Source organism: Melitaea cinxia, chromosome 5 (assembly GCF_905220565.1).
Source record: "Melitaea cinxia chromosome 5, ilMelCinx1.1, whole genome shotgun sequence".
NCBI lineage: Eukaryota > Metazoa > Arthropoda > Insecta > Lepidoptera > Nymphalidae > Melitaea > Melitaea cinxia.
This window is the reverse complement of record NC_059398.1, coordinates 16,363,983-16,386,055: the sequence shown is the minus strand read 5'-3', so window position 1 is coordinate 16,386,055 and position 22,073 is coordinate 16,363,983. Positions and strand designations below refer to the sequence as shown.

Sequence of the window (22,073 nt, the reverse complement as noted above, 5' to 3'; positions counted from 1 at the left end):
TACCGTACGTCACATTGCACATGTTTCAAAAGCACACATCTGACCAATATCAAAACTCAATGGCCAAAAATCCTATGATTTTTTTGCCATTGAGTTTTATCTTCTGCAAGGTTGAGCTACTTCTCCAGACGGGCTGCTCCAAAATTTTGAGCATTTTTTACTGAGCCCTACGCCAATAGATTTTTTTTCTAACTTTTAGGAAACTCAGCCATGCTGAATATTTATTTTAGAAAAAAAGTGTAAGCGAATTGCACTTATTATAATGAAACAACTTTTTCGGATTTTATCGAGGACTCCTCCCGTGACCATGGTTGCTGTAAAGTATTCGAAACGTCGGGCATTTAAAAAACTTAATAAACCTCAATAAAATCCGAAAAAGTTGTTTCATTATAAAAAGTGTAAGCTTAAGACCACTTACACGTATATTGTATACAATTGTCTTATATAATACTTATGTATAGAGCTTTTACAGTTTTGATTTACTGCTATGATTTTATGATCATATAATTAAAAGTAGGGCGTTTAATTAAAAGGCAAGTAATATATATATATATATAAGACATTAGTTGATTACTTAAAATTGGAATCGGAAAATTATACAATGTGTTGCTCTGAAAAAACAAAGATTTTATTATACAATTTTTCTTTATACATTATGATACAAAATTAATTATAAAAACCCTTAACCTACCTGAAAAAACAAAGAAACGACATTTAAAGCTATTTACCAATTCCTATATATATAATTAAAATTAAATATTTCTTTTATATGTGACTATAATGAAGTGTCAAAAATCTCTTTATAAAACAATACATATTACTACTGCTATAAAAAATGGTACTATACAAATATACAAACTCAAAGGAATATATTCCTTTATACATATATAATAAGGTATATCAGATAAATGTGGGTATTCTGGTATTAAATATAATACTCTGTTTTGCAGGAGTCCCCTTTATGGCTGGCCGGGGAATGCTGCATCGACGTACATAGGCGCTACCGTCATCACGACTTTAATGGCATTCATGGTTATACTGATAAAATAAAAAAGTATGAGATAGCTTCAAAACGCGACTGGAGTTTACTCCTTAAATCATTCAGTAATATCTATAATATAAAAATGAATCGCTGAATGTGTTGCTAAGCGCAAAACTCGAGAACGGTTGGACCGATTTCGCTAATTCTTTTTTAAAATTATTCCTTGAAGTACGAGGATGGTTCTTACGGAGAGAAAAATTCAAAAAAAAAATTTTTTAAATTTCCTGAAAAAGTCTAAAAACAACACTTTTCTATACTCCCATACAAAAGATTTGTGATAATACTTAAAAGTCAATTTGAACTTTAATACCATACGATAAAGTTTGTGTTAGGCGATACGAAGTTCGCCGGGTCAGCTAGTTTAAAAATATAAACGTTCTGTTGAATCAGACGTTCCCAAACTTTTTTTTTTATAGATAACTTTCAAAACTTGACTATCAGACTCAATGTGTTAAATGAAGATAATTATAATTCATGATGCTTGGTTTTCGTATCGGCATACTAAATGCCGGTATATTATTATCATACAAATCTTACATAAACAACTAAAAGTCCTCACTCTTAGCGGGGTTTCACACAATTTTACAGTCTATATTTTTATGGGCCAAACATGGAGTAAACTTCAATTAATGTATAAAAGTATTATTTATACACTTTTTTAAGTATTAAGTTTCACTTAGGTATTTTTTTTATTTAAAAATTTTGATCCTCGGGCTCAAAATGCCCGTGCCTTTTGTTAATCATGCATGCATTATAATAATACCACAGGCGATTTTTCTTTATTACTACAGATTGACAGTCCTGTAACTGCCTAGTAAAACTAGGACGTGGACCGACGCTGACGGTTTTTTTATTTAACTTAGTTATTGTACTTAAGTTCATTTTGAATTAAGAGAAAATAATTTTCTTATTTTTTTTTATGGTTGTAACCTAATACGATGTGTAAAGAGATGTTATTGTGATGCACAATACAGCCTTAGAAAATAGCTCGGCTATCACGTATTATCATATATCGATTCTTAGCTGATCCGTTTGTTTTAATATTTACTATTTGGACTAAACTGATATCCCCAGTTATTAAAATAGTATTTTACGCAACTTTATAAAATAAGAAATAAGATTTATTACTCGTATACTTAAGATATAAAGTTTTTTATTATTTTACTTTTTATATTACAGACTTTCACTTATATTTTGTAATTAGCTTATATTATATTGTTAATAAAATTGTTTTGAAATTGTGTAGTTTTGTTTTCTTCGCTCAAATTTCTAATAATCTTTTTTATTATTATAGAAATATAGAATAAAATCGCAGTCGCAAAATTTGTTTATAAAATGTTGACATTTTGGTTGATCGTCAGCTTCATTGCGCTCCAGGTAAAGGTTTCACTAATACCTACAATTCAGCCTGTAATATCGCACTGCTGGGCGTAGGTTTCTTTCTCCATGTAGGACAAGTCTTGGAGCTTAATCCACTACGCTGCTCCACTGCGGGATGGCGGATATATTCCCTGCTATGAATAACGATCGAAATCAAATCAGTCGAAAATCGAATCAATCAGATTTTATGATAATAACCAGTTCCGACCGCTTAACGTGCTCTCTGGGGCACGGTAGAGAGATCTACAAGGAGAGACATCCAAACCGAAAAGAATCATTTGTTCAGATACAAATATCCATACCGATCGGGAATCGAACCGGCCATCCGTCGGTATTTAGGCACCGTAACGCACCACTACACCAGAGCGGTTGTTACAACACAATTAGGTACATGACTAACATAAACAGATGCAGAAAAAAAATCATAAGACCCCAATCTCTTCAGTTTTATTATGTTAACAAATACAGCTTCTGTTAGTATTTTCATCTGTGGAGATATACTCGTGGATTCATCATCATCATCATTTCAGCCTATCACAGTCCACTGCTGGACATAGGCCTCCACAACTTCACGCCAAAAATGGCGTGAACCCGTGTGTTTTGCCCATAGTCACCACGCTGGGCAGGCGGGTTGGTGATCGCAGGGCTGGCTTTGTCGCACCGAAGACGCCGGCTGCCCATCTTCGACCTGCCCACCATCGGTCGGCTTTGTAAGTTCCAAGGTGGTAGTGGAACTGTGTTATCCCTTAGTCACCCCTTACGACACCTACGGGAAGAGAGGGGGTGGCTATATTCTTTACTACCGTAGCTACACAGCGAAGTATTAATCACTATCTATAAATCTTTGTTTACATGTACTTACTTACTTTTAGGCCATTTTCATTTCAAACCTAGGGTTTGCTATATTTTTTAAATTAGATATATAACGGACGAAGTCCAATTATTTCACGTTACAAATGTCAAGGATCATCGCGTTCGATATTAATGTAGCTATAAAAGGCCAGAATTATCTATTATTCGGCCTAAGGTCATTTACAGACGTATTCGTATACTTCATAAGTTTCAATTTAATACAGGTCGAAATATAATGCCGGAAGTGATAAAGCTCTTTATAATAATGGAAAAAAAAATTGTTTCCAAGAAGCATTGTGTTCCTGTTGGTGAGTAAGGTAACGTTTAGCTAGCTAGGTTAAGCTAGCTAATTTAAAATTAGCTTAGCTAAGGTAGCTTAAGTTTACCCAGTCAGCTATCTTTGGTTATTGTAGAGTTTTTAAATGAAATAAATCCAACAATTTTATTTTTTTTCTAAGAAAATAAATATGGCGAATAAAATTTCTATTTTGTAGCTGATATATACAATTTTCTGTTACGAAGAATAAATAGCAACTGTATTTAAAATACTATTGATTTTGTTAAACTTTAAACTTCGAGTCATCTGTTATTTCTCAACAAAGTACCCTAGTACTATAAAAATAAACAAAACACATACTATTATAGCCTTTAATTTTCAGGTAATAAGAACTGTATTAGCATGCGTTATTTTAATTTTCAGTGTTTGTTGTTTATTCGTAGCGTTCCACACAATGAAACTCGAGCATAGGCTTAGTCAATGTCAAATGTTCGACTCAACGAGCGTGTACTAAAGCCAGATCAATAGACCTGGTTCTAAATATGTTTGTTAATTTTGCCGATATAAGTCGAGGCTGTGCTAAAACACTACTTCTCGTTCTTAACGGATGCTGTATTGTAAGTTTATCCTTATATCTTCTAACCAGCGTTTTGTTTAACTTCTTTTTCCTCTAGTTCAGACTGGGCAGCTTAATTAGCATATGATTATGGTCACAAATCATTTGAAATCTGATTTCTAAGACCCTTGAAAGACTTGCCCTCGTACAAATCCTTTGTACCATTTTGGATTTTAATAGATTTCATAACGTACCTAATAATGTGTTTTTTATTAATAAAAAGCATGTGTCTATATTTTTTCTGTATATTTTGAAAAAATCAAGAGAAAGCGGCAATTTCCAACTATTATTGTTGATACATATTCATGAATAATTATGGCGTAATTATTGCGCATTCAATTTATAATTCGAATATTATTACCATATTTTTAAACAGTCAAGAATTTTGCTGTCCCTAGCTATATTTTAAATGTGTTCTACTCAAATACCGTATTCTCAAACTTATGAGCTATGCCTATTTAAAAATGAATACGTATTACATGAACATACACGTTAATCTATTGGAGACAGCGCTCTTGAGATGAGTAATAAAAACAACACTGAATTTTGTAAAGGACAACGATAAAACTAATTCGATTTTTTTTAGCTCATAGCACTATGCACCTTCATTTTTGCTGTGGTGGACACAAAAATACTTAAGCAGTATGGCGAAGAGAGGGCCAGCGGTACCTTCGCCGGTGACGTCATCATTATCGTGACGTGCATCCTGCTCATATCCGTGGCAGCCTTTGGTTCTGTGGGAGCAGTAAAAAGTGACGTCAGGATACTTTACTTGGTAAAATGTGATTTTGTTTTGATTGACAAGGATATGACAAAATAGTTAGCACTAAACAAATCTAAATATTCTAGTGCTTAAATATTTCCTTCAACTAATAATTACAATTTCAAAGTTTAGCGTGTCAGTATTTTTTTATGGTGTCACTCACACAATCAACAACATAATCCCGCACAATCAACTTGATTTGACTCAAATATTTTAAAGGATACAAACAGTAACAGTTTCAAAGGATACAGTTACAAAATTTATAGAATCACATTTAAATAATTTTTTCAGCATTTAACCGAAATTGTCCCCAATTTAGAGTCAATCTCCTATCTATTCAGATAAAGAATTTTTGTCATAAAGCTGTTATATGTTTTTCTTACCCTATGTTATGTAATTATTTATCCAGTATATAGGTTTCCTAATGATCATGGTGATACTGGAACTGCTGATCGCTATCTACGTGTCTCTGCAACGCTATGGGCTGGAGTTCAAAGTGTCAGAGTGGTTGAGAGAAGATTTCTTCAGGAACGACACTGATGACGACGTGCATGGCGAGCTTTGGGATAACCTGCAGATCACTGTAAGAAGCAATACGGTTTAAGGGTCTAAAGAAGGCCTGTTTTACCACTTGTGGATACCGCCGTTTAACGAATGACGATACAGCGGATCCGGAAATCTTTGGTATGGGTGTCCGCGCCAGAAGCCCAGACCACGACAAACATCTGTATAGCCTATATAACAGTTTGTCAAGTGCGGGTATCGAACCTACGACCCCTAGCACAACAATCAGCTAACCAACCAAGTCAAAAATATAATATGATTGTGTATATTTTATTTAATCCCTCAAAATATTTCGTCAAAATTTATTTTTTAATTATTAAACTGTAGGATGAAAGGGCAATATATACACATATGTATGTCATGTGAAGCTTAGCTTTTTGCATAAAAATAATACATCTATACTAATGTTATAAAGAGGTAAAGTTTATAACTTTGTTTTTATGTAGGGGGTAATCTTTGCAAATACTGATCCGATCATGAAAATTTTTTCACTAACATAAAGCTACACTATTCAGGAGTGACATAGGTTATATTTTATTGTAATTGAACAAAAAATTCAGTAAATAAAAAAAGATTAAAATATAATATCAAAATGGTAAATAAACTAGCGCCATCTATCGCTATTAGAAAACAATTTATTAGTCTTTCGACGTTATTAATTTAGTCTTATTTTAGTCTATCTTCTCTTAGTCTTATTTTCTTCTTTAAAGTATGTTATTTGGTTCTGTAATTTAAAATAATAAATACACGGGAGCAACATATTATTTATTTAAGTGCTATAAAATTTGTTCTTTAAAGTATGTTATTTGGTTAATATAATAATAATTAACGCCCAACGAAAAGGGGCACAGGTCGGCTAGTATTATATAAATACAAATATTACACCTAATAAAAAATAACTATAGAAATAACAAAACAGGAAAAGAAGGGAATAAGGAACAAAATCATATAATTAAATACCATATAATAATTTTCAGTTATAAAATAGATACTGACAGATATTCAGAGACAAGTAACTTAAATTTGTATTTGTTTAAATTATATTCTTTACTTAAATTGTATTCTTTTCGCAAAACTTACTTTAAATTAATGAAGGTTTTTGTTGAAATCGAACTAACTGTTTTATTATATTATTATAAATATTTTTTTGCTGCAGTATGAATGCTGTGGCCTCAATGGACCAGATGATTACTTAGCTATTCAGAAGCAGATCAGCTTATCTTGCTGTCCACGAGCCTTCCGTGCAAGGACCGCATACGCGAGGCAGCAACTTTACCGCACATGTGTAGAGTTAGTACCTACAATCTTAGGCATTGGTGCTTGTGTGCTTACAGATATAAAAATTGCACATTCATTTGTTTTTAAGCGATGTGTTGGCGCAATGTTCACAGCATTGGTTTGTGGCTGTTGCACTGGCACTTGACAAACATTTGTATTGGACATACAAATGTTTGCCATGGTCTGGGTGTTTGTGCAGTCCTTGTGGATCTCCCTACCGTACCTTGGAGAGCACGTTAAGCCGTCTGTTTCGGTTGTTATCATGTACATCTGAGCGATCGTTACTCATAGTAGGGAAAATTGCAGCATTGAAGCAGCTCTGATAGCGATCGTTACTCATAATAGGGAAAATATTCGTCAATCAGCATTGAAGCAGCGTGGATTAAGTTCTCATCCTTCTACACGGGGAAAGAGACCTATGCCTAACAGTGGGATATTATAGGCTAAAGCGTTGTTTTTAAGGTAGGAAACTCAATGCCCGTGTCCAGGTAGCACCTGGATGGTGTAGGTATATTTTTTTGTTGGAATAAACGTATTTATAGTGAATACATACATAAATATATAAGATGTTCGACTTCTAACTGCGTTTCTTCAAATGGAGGGTTCTTTATGAGTAATAGATAATGATCCGTGTAATAAAAATTACTGGCCTATTTTTAAATTTAACTTTATACCTTTCGTGACCGCATCGGCACGGCTATAATTTATGATTGGAAACATTCCTCGAGAAAAAGAATGGGTTTCCATATGCGGTTCTTTAGTTCTATGCGATAGTTAGTATTAATATTTCACTTCATTGACGTTATTTAGCGCTGAGAAAATATTATTGTAGGGTTATGCATTAGAAGTAGACAGAGTAGCTCGTAAGACAATGAAAAAAAAAATAATTAGTTTTTTTTAACCCAACAAATCGTTTAACGTCATGATTAGTTTAAGACTTTAATACAATAAGTGAACGGCCCGCCGTAGGCCCGCCTGATGGTAAGTGGTTAACGTAGCCTTTGGATGCCTGCAACACCAGGAGAATTGCAAGGGCGTTGCAGACCTTGCCATCGATTATCCCCTAGGAGCTCTAGAAACCTTATCGCAATAATACAACACTGCTAAATACGCTTCAGCCTGTAATATCCCTCTACTGGGCATAGGCCTCTTTCCCCATGTAGGAGAAGGATCAGAGCTTAATCCACCACGCTGCTCCAATGCGGGTTGGCGAATATATTCCCTACTATGAGTAACGATCGCTATCAGGTGTACATGATAACAACCGGGACCGACGGCTTAACGTGCTCTCCGAGGCGCGGTGGGGAGTCCTACAAGGACTGCACAAACACCCAGACCACGGCAAACACCTGTATGGCCAATACAAATGTTTGTCGTCCGCAACCGCCAGCGCAACAGGCCTTACTTCAGTACGAGTAAACCAACATTTTTATTTCCTTTCTATTAACGAGTTTGACTAAAAATAAATGGCATGTTGATGTCCTCTTAATAAACAAAAGCATTTCAACAAATTAGAAAAAGAATTTACCCTTTAGTGTACAATTATGCTAACATTTTAAATATATAATATTATTGCTTGTTCCCTTAAAAAAATGCTTTTAATTTTTCGTTTTTATATTATATTCCCAGATCCTCTACGTACTACAATGATGGGTGTGAAGATGAAATCTTGTACGCGTTGCGGGCAGATGCAAACTGGCTTGTCACAGTTGCTGTCGCTTCTTTTTGGTTTGAGGTTGTTTTGGTCATAAAAGTTTTTGAAGTTATACTTCTTTTGGTGCATTTGAGAATAATGTTGAGAGTAGATTTTTAAGATGCGCGCGCACACCGTCACAAAAAACTGATACTCTGAAGCAAGCTAGTCAGCGAAGAAGTTAGCAACGTGAAGTTAGCTAGCCAATGTAGTATAACTTCTTGTGTGCGTACATAGACACACTTTTTTATACCTCGTTTGAATGGTAAATTAAATGTATAATCAAGTTTGCTACTCAAAAGAACCTGTGTTTGTATGATGTCTGCTATGTTTTAAATCTGGTAATAATGTAGCCACTGATTACATGTTACATAATAGCTGTGTCCACGACTTCGTCCGTGTGAATTAAAAAAAAATATTATTCAGTTCGCAAAGTTACAAAATAAATAAATTTCTAAAATACAAATAGCCTAAATTACTCCTTATTACATCAGCTATCTGCCAATCAAAGTCCCATCAAAATCGCTCCAGCCGTTTCAGAGATTAGCCGGAACAAACAGACAGAAAAACAGACAGAGAGACAAAAATTGTAAAAAATGTTGTTTTGGTATATATACCGTGTATTTAAACATTACAAACAGACACTCCAATTTTATTTATTTGTATATATAATAAGATTAATAACCTTTATAGCAGCAATAAAATCTCTAAGTAATTACTCTAAAGGGTAATGACGACGGGTCCCAAGAACAAAATCTTATGGAAAAATAAGATGAAATCTGTTTTATTATTGATTCGTATTAAACATGCAAAAAGCTACATGGCAATATATTTTTTTTATTTATTGGTCTTTTATTTTTCTAAATACTCAAGTGAACATCATCTTATCTACAATGTATTGCAGCGAACAAACGTGTATTCACATGTACGAGCTTGTTCTTTACACTCCGAAACCGCGCGTGCCGCGACCCACCATCATTTACGTGTTTGTACTCGGCAAAGTCAGATGTTTTAGCAAGACATCGAGAATTCCTCGAGAATTCGGTTTAATATCATAATTTCAGGTTTCGTGAGTAATAAGTGATTGTAACAATGTCTGATGTATCTAGAAAGAGAAGAATATTAAATTTAGCCCTTCTTTTGGATAAAATTAGTGACGATCCAACTACTTGTAGTAACGAGGACGAAAAAATATCTAAACAAGGTAAGTAATAGATATTTTTTTTTTCATTGTGGTAATTAAAAAATTGTTACTGGTGTTACTTTATTAGTCTAGAAATTAAATTAACAAAATTATCTAAAATGTGTATCTTTTGATCGTTTGTTAATTTACAATGTTGTTCTACAGAAATCTATAACCCATTTAATTGTTCCTTAATAATCAACATATTTCATTTACCTATATTTTATAGACACTAAAATACTTAATTGTGGTGTATTTAATTTTACCGCAGTAATTTCACATAAGTTTTTGTTCGACAAAAATCTGTTCAAAATCATTCATCGCTTAAGCACATACGATCTTGTTGTTCGAATTTGTACCAAAAAAATGTTGCTGTATATAAATAAACGATTTTGTTTGTCGTATAAGTTTTAACATGCGAGCATGTTCTACTCAAAAGTATGTAATTTAACTACTTTTAAGAAAAAATATATAACTAGAATGTAAATCAATAGTTTTTAAATATAATACCGCACAAATTAAAAACATTTTTATTTTCATTTTGACAGAATCTGCCGGTAACACCAACACGTCTCCTTTGCCACCAGGGGCTCAGAATATCGACGTCGATATGGCAGAAATTTGGCATGATGTTTTTGATGAAAAGGTTCACACAGATGTATTAGGCTATCAACACGAAGTTAACACCGATACTTTTCAGGCCAACCGCGAGCATCTTGATTCACCACCTACTCATTTAGTACAAACCTCAAATACTGACGAAGTGCTTACACCATTAAATATAGAAGTAACCTCTAGTTTCAATAACTCACCAGCTGTTTACATTGAAGAATTTGAAGATCCTGGAATTTCTACGCCATCATCGTCACATATGGTTTTAGCTACTCCAATGCCTTCCCCCGTGAATATACACATAAAATGTAATGACCCTTTTTGTCCCGATCATACTAGTTGGGTTGATTCAATTCGATCGGTAAACATTAGCGCATCTAACTTAATACCAGAAATGACGCGAAAGCAAAGATCAAAGAAACGCTTGGTACATAAGCAAGACTGGTCTGACGTGAAAAGAAAAAGTTTGACAAATCTTGGAAAGAGCTATGTATCAAAGCGAGGTAAATTTGTTAGTAAAAAAATAATGGGAAAGCCCTGTAGTTGTAGGAATAAGTGCGTGGATAAAATAACAAAAGAACAAAGACTTGAATGCTTTAATACATTCTGGAAGCTGGGAAGCAGAGAAAAACAGTGGAGTTATGTTGCTAAATATGTAAATAAAACAGTAAAGAAGCGATGCTTAAACCGTAGCACTCCAAATAATCGTCAGTATACATTTAAATACTTTTTACCACTCAAATTACCTGGCAGAGACAAAACCACTGTCAATGTTTGTAAGAAAATGTTTTTACAAACTCTTGCTGTTAGTGAAAATATAATAAAGACAACATTCCAAAAATACGATGGCATCGCTAATATTGAGGAAGATTATCGGGGAAAACATAAGCACCATTATTCCGTTCTTAATAATGACATGATAAAAAGTGTTTGTGACCACATAAATTCTTTTGTTCCTGTCGAATCGCATTTTATTCGCAAGGATTCAAATAAGTTATATCTTGATGGCAGCCTCAGTATAAGCCGAATGTACAAACTATATAATGAATGGTTTGATAAAACTGTGTACACAACAAAGGCTAAAACTACGCGTCAATATCGCGAAATTGTAAATAAAAACTATAATCTTGGCTTTCACATCCCGAAGAAAGATCAGTGCGAAGTGTGCCATATTTATCGTAATAATCCAGAGCCAACTAGTGATGATAAAAAGAGTTATGAGGACCACGTCAATGCAAAGAAAACTGCCCGGAACATAAAACAAAGAGATAAACAGGATGCATTAGAATCTCAAGGATCCGTTGTGGCTGCAGTGTTTGACTTTCAAAAAATTTTAAATTGTCCCCATGGTCAAATAAGCATATTCTACTATAAAAGAAAATTATCTGTTCTTAATTTTACTGTTTTTAATATGGCCGAAAAAAAATCTGTTTGCTACATGTGGGACGAGACAGTAGCAAAACGCGGTGCCAACGAAGTTAGCAGCTGTTTACTAGATTATATTCAACGTCATGTAGAACAAGGAGCCGAAGAATTTCGTTTCTGGTCAGATAATTGTGCTGGCCAAAATCGGAATAGATTTGTCTTTTTTTCATATTTGTATGCAGCCAAAAAGTACAAGGTATCAATCACACATCGATTTCTTGAAAAGGGACATACACAGAACGAGGGAGACAGTGTGCATGCCCTTATAGAACGGTCCTCTTCTTCAAAAACTATTTACACTCCAGATGAATGGCGTTTACTTGTAAGATGGGCAAAAACAGAAGGAGAACCGTATGTAGTAAAAAATATGACACAAGAAAATTTTCTTAATTTTAAGGTTCACGTAAATGACAAATTGTGGAACAAGAATTTTAGACAACAGAAAATATTGTGGACTAAGATTAAGGAAGTTTTCGTTGATAAATTGGAACCGAATAGATTGTATTATAAGTATGATTTAAACCAAGAAACTTATGAATGCTTAATTTTTCGCAGCGATACAAGAAACTCAGCTAATATTTTACCTGTATTAGAGTATGCTTATTCGTCACCTCTCAAGCTAACAAAAGCTAAATATAAAGATTTACTGAGCATGTGTGATTCTGGTGTCATAAATTCATGCAATGCAGTATTCTTTAAATCTTTACCATATTATAATTCTGATTGCAATGATGAAAGAAACGATATATATGACGATGAATCTTAACCATAATATTGATTTATGTAATAATGATAGAAAGTTTGAGACTGATTTAATTTTAACTTGCTGTGATTAAAAAAACTAATATAAAATATAAAAACTAAGTTAGGACTTAACTAGTAATTATAATTAAAACTGTGATTTTAAAAAAATAATCTCCTGAATGGAACAACAAATAAGAGTAATTGTTTTATTTTTTGTTAAAGTTATTTTCTTTTATATTTTATGATGATTTATCTAGTAATAATAAGAAAATTTTTAACAGTTTTTGTCACGAAGATCCCACGTTACTTTTATATTATTAAAGCTTTGATAATTTGAAATAAACGTGTTTTCTTTAATACAAATATGCACATACTATTATATTGTCGACTAAATTATCGGAGAAAAACATCATATGTTTACATGGGTTACTATTTTTTTATTCAATTTCCTAAAACAAAATCGTATATTTAGATAACTGCTGGGTAGTTCCAAAGAACAAATCCCTATAATATTATAAGAATTAATTTTAGCCTAAAATAAAAGTTAAAGTCATTATAAACATGTAGAAATAAATAAACAAAGTTCCTGATTAGCTTTTACAACAATTTTCCAAACATTATCTTTATTTGCGTAAATAGCAAATGATTGTATTTCAACAGAACTTCTAAGCTACATACTGTAATTTGGTAATTTTGCAGATACGATTTTGTTCTTCGGGCCCGTCGATGAGCTTATTGTGTAATTAGGTAACAATCACTATACCTATAATATAATCATTATGGAACCATTGCAGTAGCTAAATTTAAGTTTAGGTTTGAATTAGGGGTTCATAATTAAATTTTCTCAATAATATGAAATACTTTGTAATTTATATGAATATTAATAAGAAAAGAGAAATAAAATCCAAGCTATTTATATATAGGTATATATCTGTTATAAAACATATTAGAAAAAATATACTGATAAACAAAAAAACCTTTATATAGCAATTCAATAATCAAAAATAAACGTTTCATGATGTAAATATTCGCAGGCCGCAGGGATGCTGCTCGCGATGTGGGTGGCGAACAATACCAGAAACGAAGTCTCCGTTTACAAGCAAACCATTCGATACTAAACACAATATAGACAAAATTAAAAGTATGTCATTATTATGCACAACATTATTATAAATAATTATATCTAAAATGTCTTTTATTTTCCCTGCGATAACTTTTTTGAATGGTTCAGGTAAAATTAACGAGTGCACAAAAATGTACATATTTAGCTAAAGTGATCTAAAATTATGTGTGATGGTACTTTTCAGTGATAATCTTATATATAAAAATGAATCGCAAAATGTGTTGCTAAGCGCAAAACTCGAGAACGGTTGGACCGATTTCGCTAATTCTTTTTTTAAAATGTTCCTTGAAGTACGAGGATGGTTCTTACGGAGAGAAAAATTCTAAAAAAAAAAAATTTAATTTCCTGAAAAAGTCTAAAAACAACACTTTTCTATACTCCCATACAAAAGATTTGTGATAATACTTAAAAGTCAATTTGAACTTTAATACCATACGATAAAGTTTGTGTTAGGCGATACGAAGTTCGCCGGGTCAGCTAGTTTAATATAAAAGCGACTACAAAACGATATGTATTCATTTAATAAAATTGATTTTTATTTTAAAAACAAGATTTCAAAATAACAAGTGTTTAAATGTTAGGAATGTGTTAATCTGTTCAATAAACAGAATATACCGTATCAATCTCACAGTAGCATAAAATTACCATCGATAGCAGTAATTTTAAAGAATACATATAGATGAAATTTTTTCATAATATTTTTAAGACACTAAAAAGGCAATAGAATATAAGTCTTATTTCGGGGATCCGGAAATCCCTAGATAAGCATAAACTGTACGAGCTATTCAAAGAAGTATCATGTATGTTGATCGAACTACGATTGCCAGCGCGTCAGCCGATTGCTATGATCATGGACTAGGCGCCATAGATTGTTATTGCCGATTCTTCTCAGCGGAATTTTTATTCCGAATTGGTGGTAGCTTAACCATAAATAACTGGTTATAAATAATATATATGCTTTTTCTTTGCGTGATCTTATACCCAAAAGCTGTCTGGAGGAAATCGCTCTTTTAGCGATAAGACCACATTTGTACTTCTAATTGTACTACGTTTCTTTTTCTTTGTATTTTTTAATGAAGTATAGTAAAGAGTATCACTATTATATTGTTTGTAAATTGACGATTAAAATGTGCTTTAGAAGTCTACTTGAATCATACTTGAATAAAGAAATTATTGATTTTTATTCAGTTTTTTTTTATTTTATTATTATGGTATCATCAACTAATGGAATCTTCAAATAACATAAATGTTAGAATAGAAGAAAAAAAAATCAAATTGAAAACAAAACTTCAATAAAAATAATACAAATACAATGGGATTGAATATCTCCTCCTTTTTATGAAAACGGGTAATGAAGTGGCACAACATTAAAAATTCTTCTGGACGTTTGCTAAATTAATGAATACAGGTGGACATATGGTTCACCGTATATGCAAAATAAACTCACCATATAAGGATCGATCAATAAATAATTATTAACTAATAATATGTCTTTATAAGTTGTGTAATAATTATAATTGTTTATCAATATATAATGGAAGAAACAAAGACGTCCCTGAAGTGATGTATGTGAAATTGACATATGTTTTCCCACGCCCTAGATTTTCTTTCATTAAATATTAAAGAGGAGAAAAACGGTATAGACTCGATTCATTAGATTCGCACTTTTTTTAAACGTTGAAACCAAAATTGAAAATCTGAAATATGAAACTTTTTAATTCAGTATTTTTGATACGGTGTCCTTGAGACACAATTGAAAAAAAAATCTTAAAATTCGAACTAATGTCATAATTAAAATTGCTAAAATGTAATTAAGAGTATTTATTGTATTAACATTGTTTAAATATTTGTAATTAAACTAAAAGTAACACGCTGTAACTGTAAAGAACATGGATAGTAAACAAAACATTCAAAGCGAAACATTTAAAAAAATAATAATAAAACACGCTTCGCTTATCACTCGATCACAGCCAGTAATGACCACCTACACTCACCACCCAGTGGGTCGTCAAATGCATTGATCGATACCACCATTTGCGTTGCCAACCTCACCGTCATCGGACATCTGACCACCATGAAGCCTAGAAGCATCCGCTGCATGAAGTTCTTTCTTGCTCTCTTCAACATTATTTTCATTGTGAGTTAAGATATTAATTAATATCGATCGACCTCGTTTCTACACAATTAAAGTTGCACGCGAGATATTTAATTACTAAGCTTTTAATTTTTTTAATTTTCATTGTTCCTTAAAGCCTACAAAACTTTTTTTGCGATTATAAAATGGTTCGTGTGACGGAAATCACAACTTTGCTGTATGATACCAAAAAACATTTGACAGAATCTGACTTTATATTTAAATTTACATGTAACGAGCTAAAAATGTTTTTGTTTCAGCTTTTTGGGTTAGCCCTAATGGCGATCTCAGTGATCAACATGCGTGAGCGCAAGACGAAACCAGAACATTCTGCTCTTTCTCGAGGAGTGCTGTCTTTCCTTCTCACCCTGGGTCTCGGGCTGATGGTGACAGCTGTGCTGGGCTGTGTTGGGGCCTTGAGGGAAAATATCAAGATACTTTATGTGGTAAGCTTTAGGAAACTACTTTGGTCATTGTCTTTGACGATGAGTTTGTATCACTCTTGTATTGAGTCAGTTGACGATCAATAATTATGTGTATTTGTATAAATGTTTGGTTTTTGAATAATTTATTATACATATAGCTTATAGACAAGCTAAAATGACATACAATTTTTATTTATTTATTATTTGTTTGATGAATTTTTTACCTACGTGTATTAGTTTTGTGTACATTTCTGTGATCATTGGGAACAGACGGCTCGTAGCGAATGTGCCGATTTAAGATATGGATGGTTTGATATTTTTATTGCAAGCACTTTGAATCTACTTAGGCCTTAGCTGGACATTAGCAGGTATTGTTCAGCTTCAGCTTTTGAAAGTCATCTGAACTAACCACAGCCCCTTAAAGATATTAATTTAGTTGAACTATCATATTATTGTAATATCGTTCTAATCTTTTTTTAACAATCGAATAATTTGTTATATTTCTTTAATACTTGCGTTGCGAGTTATCTTTTGCAAAAACGAATTTCTTAATATTTCATTTGCTTCATAAGAAATAAATAAAACAAATTAATAATAAATTATTAGTTTAAAAATAGAAAAAAAAAATTAAATAGAAAAAGATCGTATTTCAATACTGTTAAAAATCGTAATTTCAATACACTGGCTGGCAACTGTTATCATTTTTTCTACGATTTCATGTAGACACGCAGACACGCACAGCACTTTTACAGTAACTTATTTATTTATGCTGCAGGTGTTGTGATAGTTTTTTTTATCATTAGTTTTTTATATTAGGAAAAACCTTTATCGAGAAAAGATATAAAAAGTGTAACATTTAACGCTACTATCTGTTAGATTGTAATCAAAAGATTAGCAAACAGAAAATTTAGTCAATAGTAAATCAACCATCAATGAAGTTTATAGAAAAAACAATTCATGCATTAATTTAATTACTAGATATATTCTCAGATTCAAATAATGGACAACGCTAAAAGGTGACGGTGAAGATGTAAGAAGTATAAAAAAATCTAATTTAGAACAAAGGTATAGAAGAAGTATGCTTTTTGTAAAGGTTATTCTATTAACTTAAACTCGTTTGTTTTTAGCACGCCTGTTTCCTCATATTCCTGGTGTCCGTGGAAGTCATAATTGGAGTTGGTAGCGCTGTGCTTAGCGCGTTTGTAGGGGGATCCAGTGAACTTAGGGTCCAATTCTATAAGAACAGCACTGTTGAAGATGAGAGTTCCAATCATCAGCCGTTTTGGGACAACTTACAATCTGAGGTGAAGTACCTACAGTTTTTTCAGAAGGCCTTTTAATTCAATAAGTATCAAAATTGAAGAAGTATCGTATTTTACCAATCAAAAGCAATAACAATGAAGCAGATATTTTCATAAAATAAACCGAAAATAGTACTGGAAATCATTTTTAATTATTTTAAGCTAGTAAAAACCTTCTTAGTCATTAATAAAAAGATATTCGTCTAATAGGGAACGGCTAAGCATTCAAAATTCATTTCATTTTTCCAATGCCACACAAATAATTTCGAAGCAAGTTAAAGTCCAACCTTTTAAAAACCTTAACTTATATGGCGACTATGGATCGCGATTTTATTAGTGAACCATTATCCATTGTTCATAATCATTTGTTTACCAGAATCAATGCTGCGGTGTAGATGGTCCTCAAGATTATGCAATCTTGGATCGTGACATTCCAGCGTCTTGTTGCTCACGAGCGCATCCTCTACGCGAGGGAGGTGCTCGTCGGCACCTTCATTCATCGTGTATAAATGATAAATCTTATTACACGAGAGGGTGTGAGGAAGTCTTGAGGGAGAAGAAATCTTTGAAAGGAAACATTTTTATAACAACTGGCGTTATTTTTATACTGCTGGAGGTGAGTGATACGATTTGAAATAATTGTAACATAAATATGATGGCCTGTAAATTATTTTTTAGTATGACGTTTGTCACGAAATAAATAATTATTTTAACAGAAAAAAAGGAGTGAAATGATAGCAGCAAATATGAAACTTATATATGGAAAGATTTTATAGATAGCTCTTAAATTGCAGAAAGGTACAAACATTATACAATCATTTGAATACCTGCTAATTGATATAATTTTAATGAATATTATATGGTTGTGGTATTCTGTAAGGGAGGGATTACTTGCTCCGTTAGGCTGCTTCAGATTTTGGGCAAGATATTTCCTGCTGTGCCCTACCATATGAAGCTTCACAGTACTGAACCTTTTTTTGATAATTTCCAGATTGTTTGCATCATACTTGCCATGTGGATGGCTAGATCGGTCAGAAATGAACGTCGAAAACTTCAACAGAATTTACAAGCACATTTCGAATCATAAACCTACTATTAAAAATAATTATAAGATTCACCCATTGTGTTCAATACCACGAAGCACATGTTTAATATAAACCTCAAATAAATTCAAGCACGCAACTGTCTACGAATTATATCGTTGCCTTGGAGCTCTAAGGCCAACAAAATACCGAAATATATTATATTTCATTTTTCAACCACGTCGTTCTATAAGTAATAAACTAAGTCTGAAAGTAATTTAATATGTCTTCTACTATCAACTTCACTTCTGGTATCGAAGTTTTTAAAGTATAATGTATTTCTGGGGTCGGAAGCAGATTACAGAATTGATCTGAATAATATATTTGATTTTCCATCAGTTCGAACTTCGCTGACCTGACTTGACTGACTATTTACCACCTGACTATACCTTTTGATTTGCCCTGTTTTTTAACTGTCATCACGTAGTTGCTGTTTATTAGCTAACTTTGAAAGAGTCTAGTTAGTGACTTTCTATTCGAAACGTTCTACGTTTCTTTAGAACCACACAGACAGAAAAAGAAATTAACACAAGATGATATTTTTAGACATACATTTTATTTATTTTAGAATATTATACATATTTACTACAATTCACAATTTAGGAGCTAAATATTTTCAAAAAGTTTCTGTGTAAATCTTGTGAATTTAAATGACATGAAATTACACAAAATGATATTTTTATTATAATTAAGTAGTATCCTGTACGCATTCATTGCTAAGCTGAATTTTATGCTTCATATGTTTTCTGATTGTTGTTTCAAATCCAAAGTTATTATTATTATTATTAAGCCATTTATTTATCCTTAAAAAATACAATAAATAATTTTGTGAGTAAATCATGCAAATGTAGTTATTTTTTCTCTATTAAGGACCTCTTTTCGAGTAAAGACTTCCTCCATTTCACTCCAAAGTTTTCTATCTTTGGCTTTTGACGTCTAATTTTCTCCTGTTATCTTTTTAATTTCTTCAAGCCACTTATCAGGGGGCCTACCCTGTTTCCTTTTTCCAAACGAGCCTGGCCAATGAGTCACTTTGTTAGACCATCTATTTGAGTTCATACGTGCTACGTGGCCTGCCCATCTCCACTTAAGTTTTTTGCAGTGGTTTAGAGCATCCATTACCTTTGTTTTTTTCCGTATATCTATGTTTCTTTGTTTGTCTATGCGTTTTAGGTTCAGAATAGTCCTCTCCATTGCTCTTTGGCAGGTTTGGATTTTCCTTTCGGTTTTCTTGTTATATAGATCCATGTTTGGCACGCATATGATAAGCAGAGTAGTAGACTGGAGTCCAAAACAAAAGATTTTAGGTTGATTGGTAGACGTGACTTTAGTATTTCCTTATAGCTCCAAAAACTTTTCCATGTTAAGTTTATGCGTCTGTTTAATTCATCCATATGTCTAGATCTTCTAAAGGAAATTTGTTTGCCGAGGTAGATGTATTCGTGTACATATTCTAGGAGGCTACCATCGGCTATAATTGGGTGTTTAACTTTATTTGTCATAGCCTTAGTTTTAGTAATATTTAGTTCTAAGCCTATGTTTCTACTGACATTGTTGAGGTCGTTAATCATTTTTTGTAATTGTTTTGGTGTTTCTGAGAATATTAGTATGTCATCAGCAAATCTGAGATTATTCAGATATTTTGCGTGTATGAAAATTCCTTTTTCAGACCATTTTAGGCTTTTCATGGCATATTGAAGAACAGTAATAAACAATCTAGGTGACAGCGGATAACCTTGTCTTACTCCTCTGCATATTTTTATTTCCGGACCTTTTCTCTCTAGTCTGACTCTACTTGTACTTTTCTCGTAGATGTCTTTTATAAGCTCTAAGGTTTCATTTGGTATGTTACAGTCCTCTAAAGCTTTCCATATGCTTTCATGAGAGATTGAATCGAACGCTTTAGCATAATCTATGAAGGCCAGGTAAAGTGGAGATTGCTGATCTTCATATTTCTCAATAATTTGTTCAAGGCTATATATATGGTCAACTGTTGAGTAGCCTTTTCTAAAACCTGCTTGCTCAACTGGCTGGTAGTCTTCAGTATAGGGTTCTTTCTAGGCGTTTTTCGAGACACGAGGCAAATAGTTTGTACATATTTGGTTGGAGACTAATGGGGCGGTAATTGCCAGCGTCAGCAAGGTCACCTTTTTTGTATAAAAGTATGATATCAGATTGTGCCCACTCCATTGGTATTTGTCTATTGTCCAGTATTTTGTTGAAGAGGTTAGTTATGTAAGTAATTAATACATATTTGGCTGATTTTAAGGCTTCATTTGGTATGCCATCTGGTCCATTAATTTTATCTGTTTTAAGTTTTTCGATTCTAGAAAGTATTTCTTGTTCTGTAAATCTCTCTAATAATGTAGAATCTTGATGATTGATGGTGGGAGTAGAAGGGCCCTGATTTGGTATATGTGTTTTTTGTGTATAGAGTGACCGGTAGAATTCTGTAGATATGTTTATTATTTCTGATCTTGAATAATATTTGATAGAGTTTTTATTTAGATATGATTCTTTGCAGTGTATACTTCTTTTAATCCCTTTATCAGGCTTCTTGCAGTATTCAAGTGTCTTTTTATTACCTTCAGTTTATGTTCTTTGTATTCTTTTCTTGTTTCGTGTCTTTTCTTGTCTACCAATAGATTTGTATAGCTTTCTTAATTCCTGTTTTTCTTCTAAGTTAAGAGATTTCTTATGTTGTAATTCACTTCTTCTTAGTATCATGAGTTTGATTGAGTTTGAGATCGAGTATTTCTTCTTATTTTTTATGTTTTTTACAGAGTTAAGGCTTTTTATAATCATTGTTTTGAGTTTTAAATTATAACATTCGATGTTATGTTCTTCGGATATATCAGACTTATTTAAATTTTCTTTCAAAACTTCTATATATTGGAGTTGATTTTCTTGTGTGCCGATTTTTGATGTTATGTTGTTGAAGGTAGCTCTACTTTTTCTAATTTTTTTATGTGTATAGTGCTTCTAATCAATCTATGATCAGTAGAGAAGGTGAACTGTTTAATAATATCTATATTTGTAAAATATTTTCTATTATCTGTTGAGATGTAATCTATTTGACTTTTATTCCAAAGTTATTATGCATAAATGAATTTCAGGTCTTTTTTGACTTAAATATATTTTGACTGAGAAGCAAAAAAAAAAATGAAAATATAATATTTTCCGTAATTTGTTGTTAATATTGTTTTGAGCTCCAAAAACATCGATATTTAAATATATGTTTTTATTACGCATTTATGATGAATACTTATATTAATAATAATACTATTATTAATACTTTTATTGATTTTTTTGTGTCTTCTTGAAATACATAAGACATAGCAGAAAACTGTGATAAAAAGTAGAATAATAAATAAATTATCTTGAAATGTTCAAATAATAACTCTCAATGTCACGTTCCTCTGTTACACGAAAAGACAGAGTACTCACATTTAACCATTTTAATAATAGTACAGATTTATTGACTCATTTCTAATTGTTACTATATTTACATTTGATGTGTTAAAGATTTTTTGAAGTGAAACTTCTTTAGACGCATGAGGGTAAAATTTTTACGGATGA

At 32.4% G+C, this 22,073-nt stretch overlaps 3 protein-coding genes and 1 long non-coding RNA gene across 4 annotated transcripts in view; 3 read left to right on the top strand and 1 right to left on the bottom strand.

Moving 5' to 3' along the window:
- The window catches only part of LOC123653730 (tetraspanin-6-like), an 89,640-nt gene that overhangs the window by 41,223 nt on the left and 26,344 nt on the right, over positions 1-22,073 (bottom strand). The gene's annotated exons all lie outside the window — the stretch shown is intronic.
- LOC123653736 lies at positions 1,400-2,243 on the top strand. The gene is made up of 2 exons (XR_006743153.1): positions 1,400-1,722; positions 1,906-2,243. It is a non-coding gene; the product is annotated as an uncharacterized LOC123653736 (long non-coding RNA).
- Positions 4,033-13,618, top strand: LOC123653731 (23 kDa integral membrane protein-like). Its single transcript, XM_045589717.1, has 6 exons — positions 4,033-4,168; positions 4,754-4,942; positions 5,340-5,513; positions 6,651-6,784; positions 8,402-8,507; positions 13,464-13,618. Exons 1-6 carry the CDS (start codon positions 4,094-4,096, stop codon positions 13,545-13,547), a joined length of 762 nt encoding a protein of 253 aa, XP_045445673.1. The 5' UTR covers positions 4,033-4,093; the 3' UTR covers positions 13,548-13,618.
- LOC123653732 (23 kDa integral membrane protein-like) lies at positions 15,627-18,499 on the top strand. Its single transcript, XM_045589719.1, has 5 exons — positions 15,627-15,689; positions 15,947-16,132; positions 17,239-17,415; positions 17,789-18,028; positions 18,404-18,499. The coding sequence occupies exons 1-5, from the start codon at positions 15,627-15,629 to the stop codon at positions 18,497-18,499; spliced, it is 762 nt and encodes a 253-aa protein (XP_045445675.1).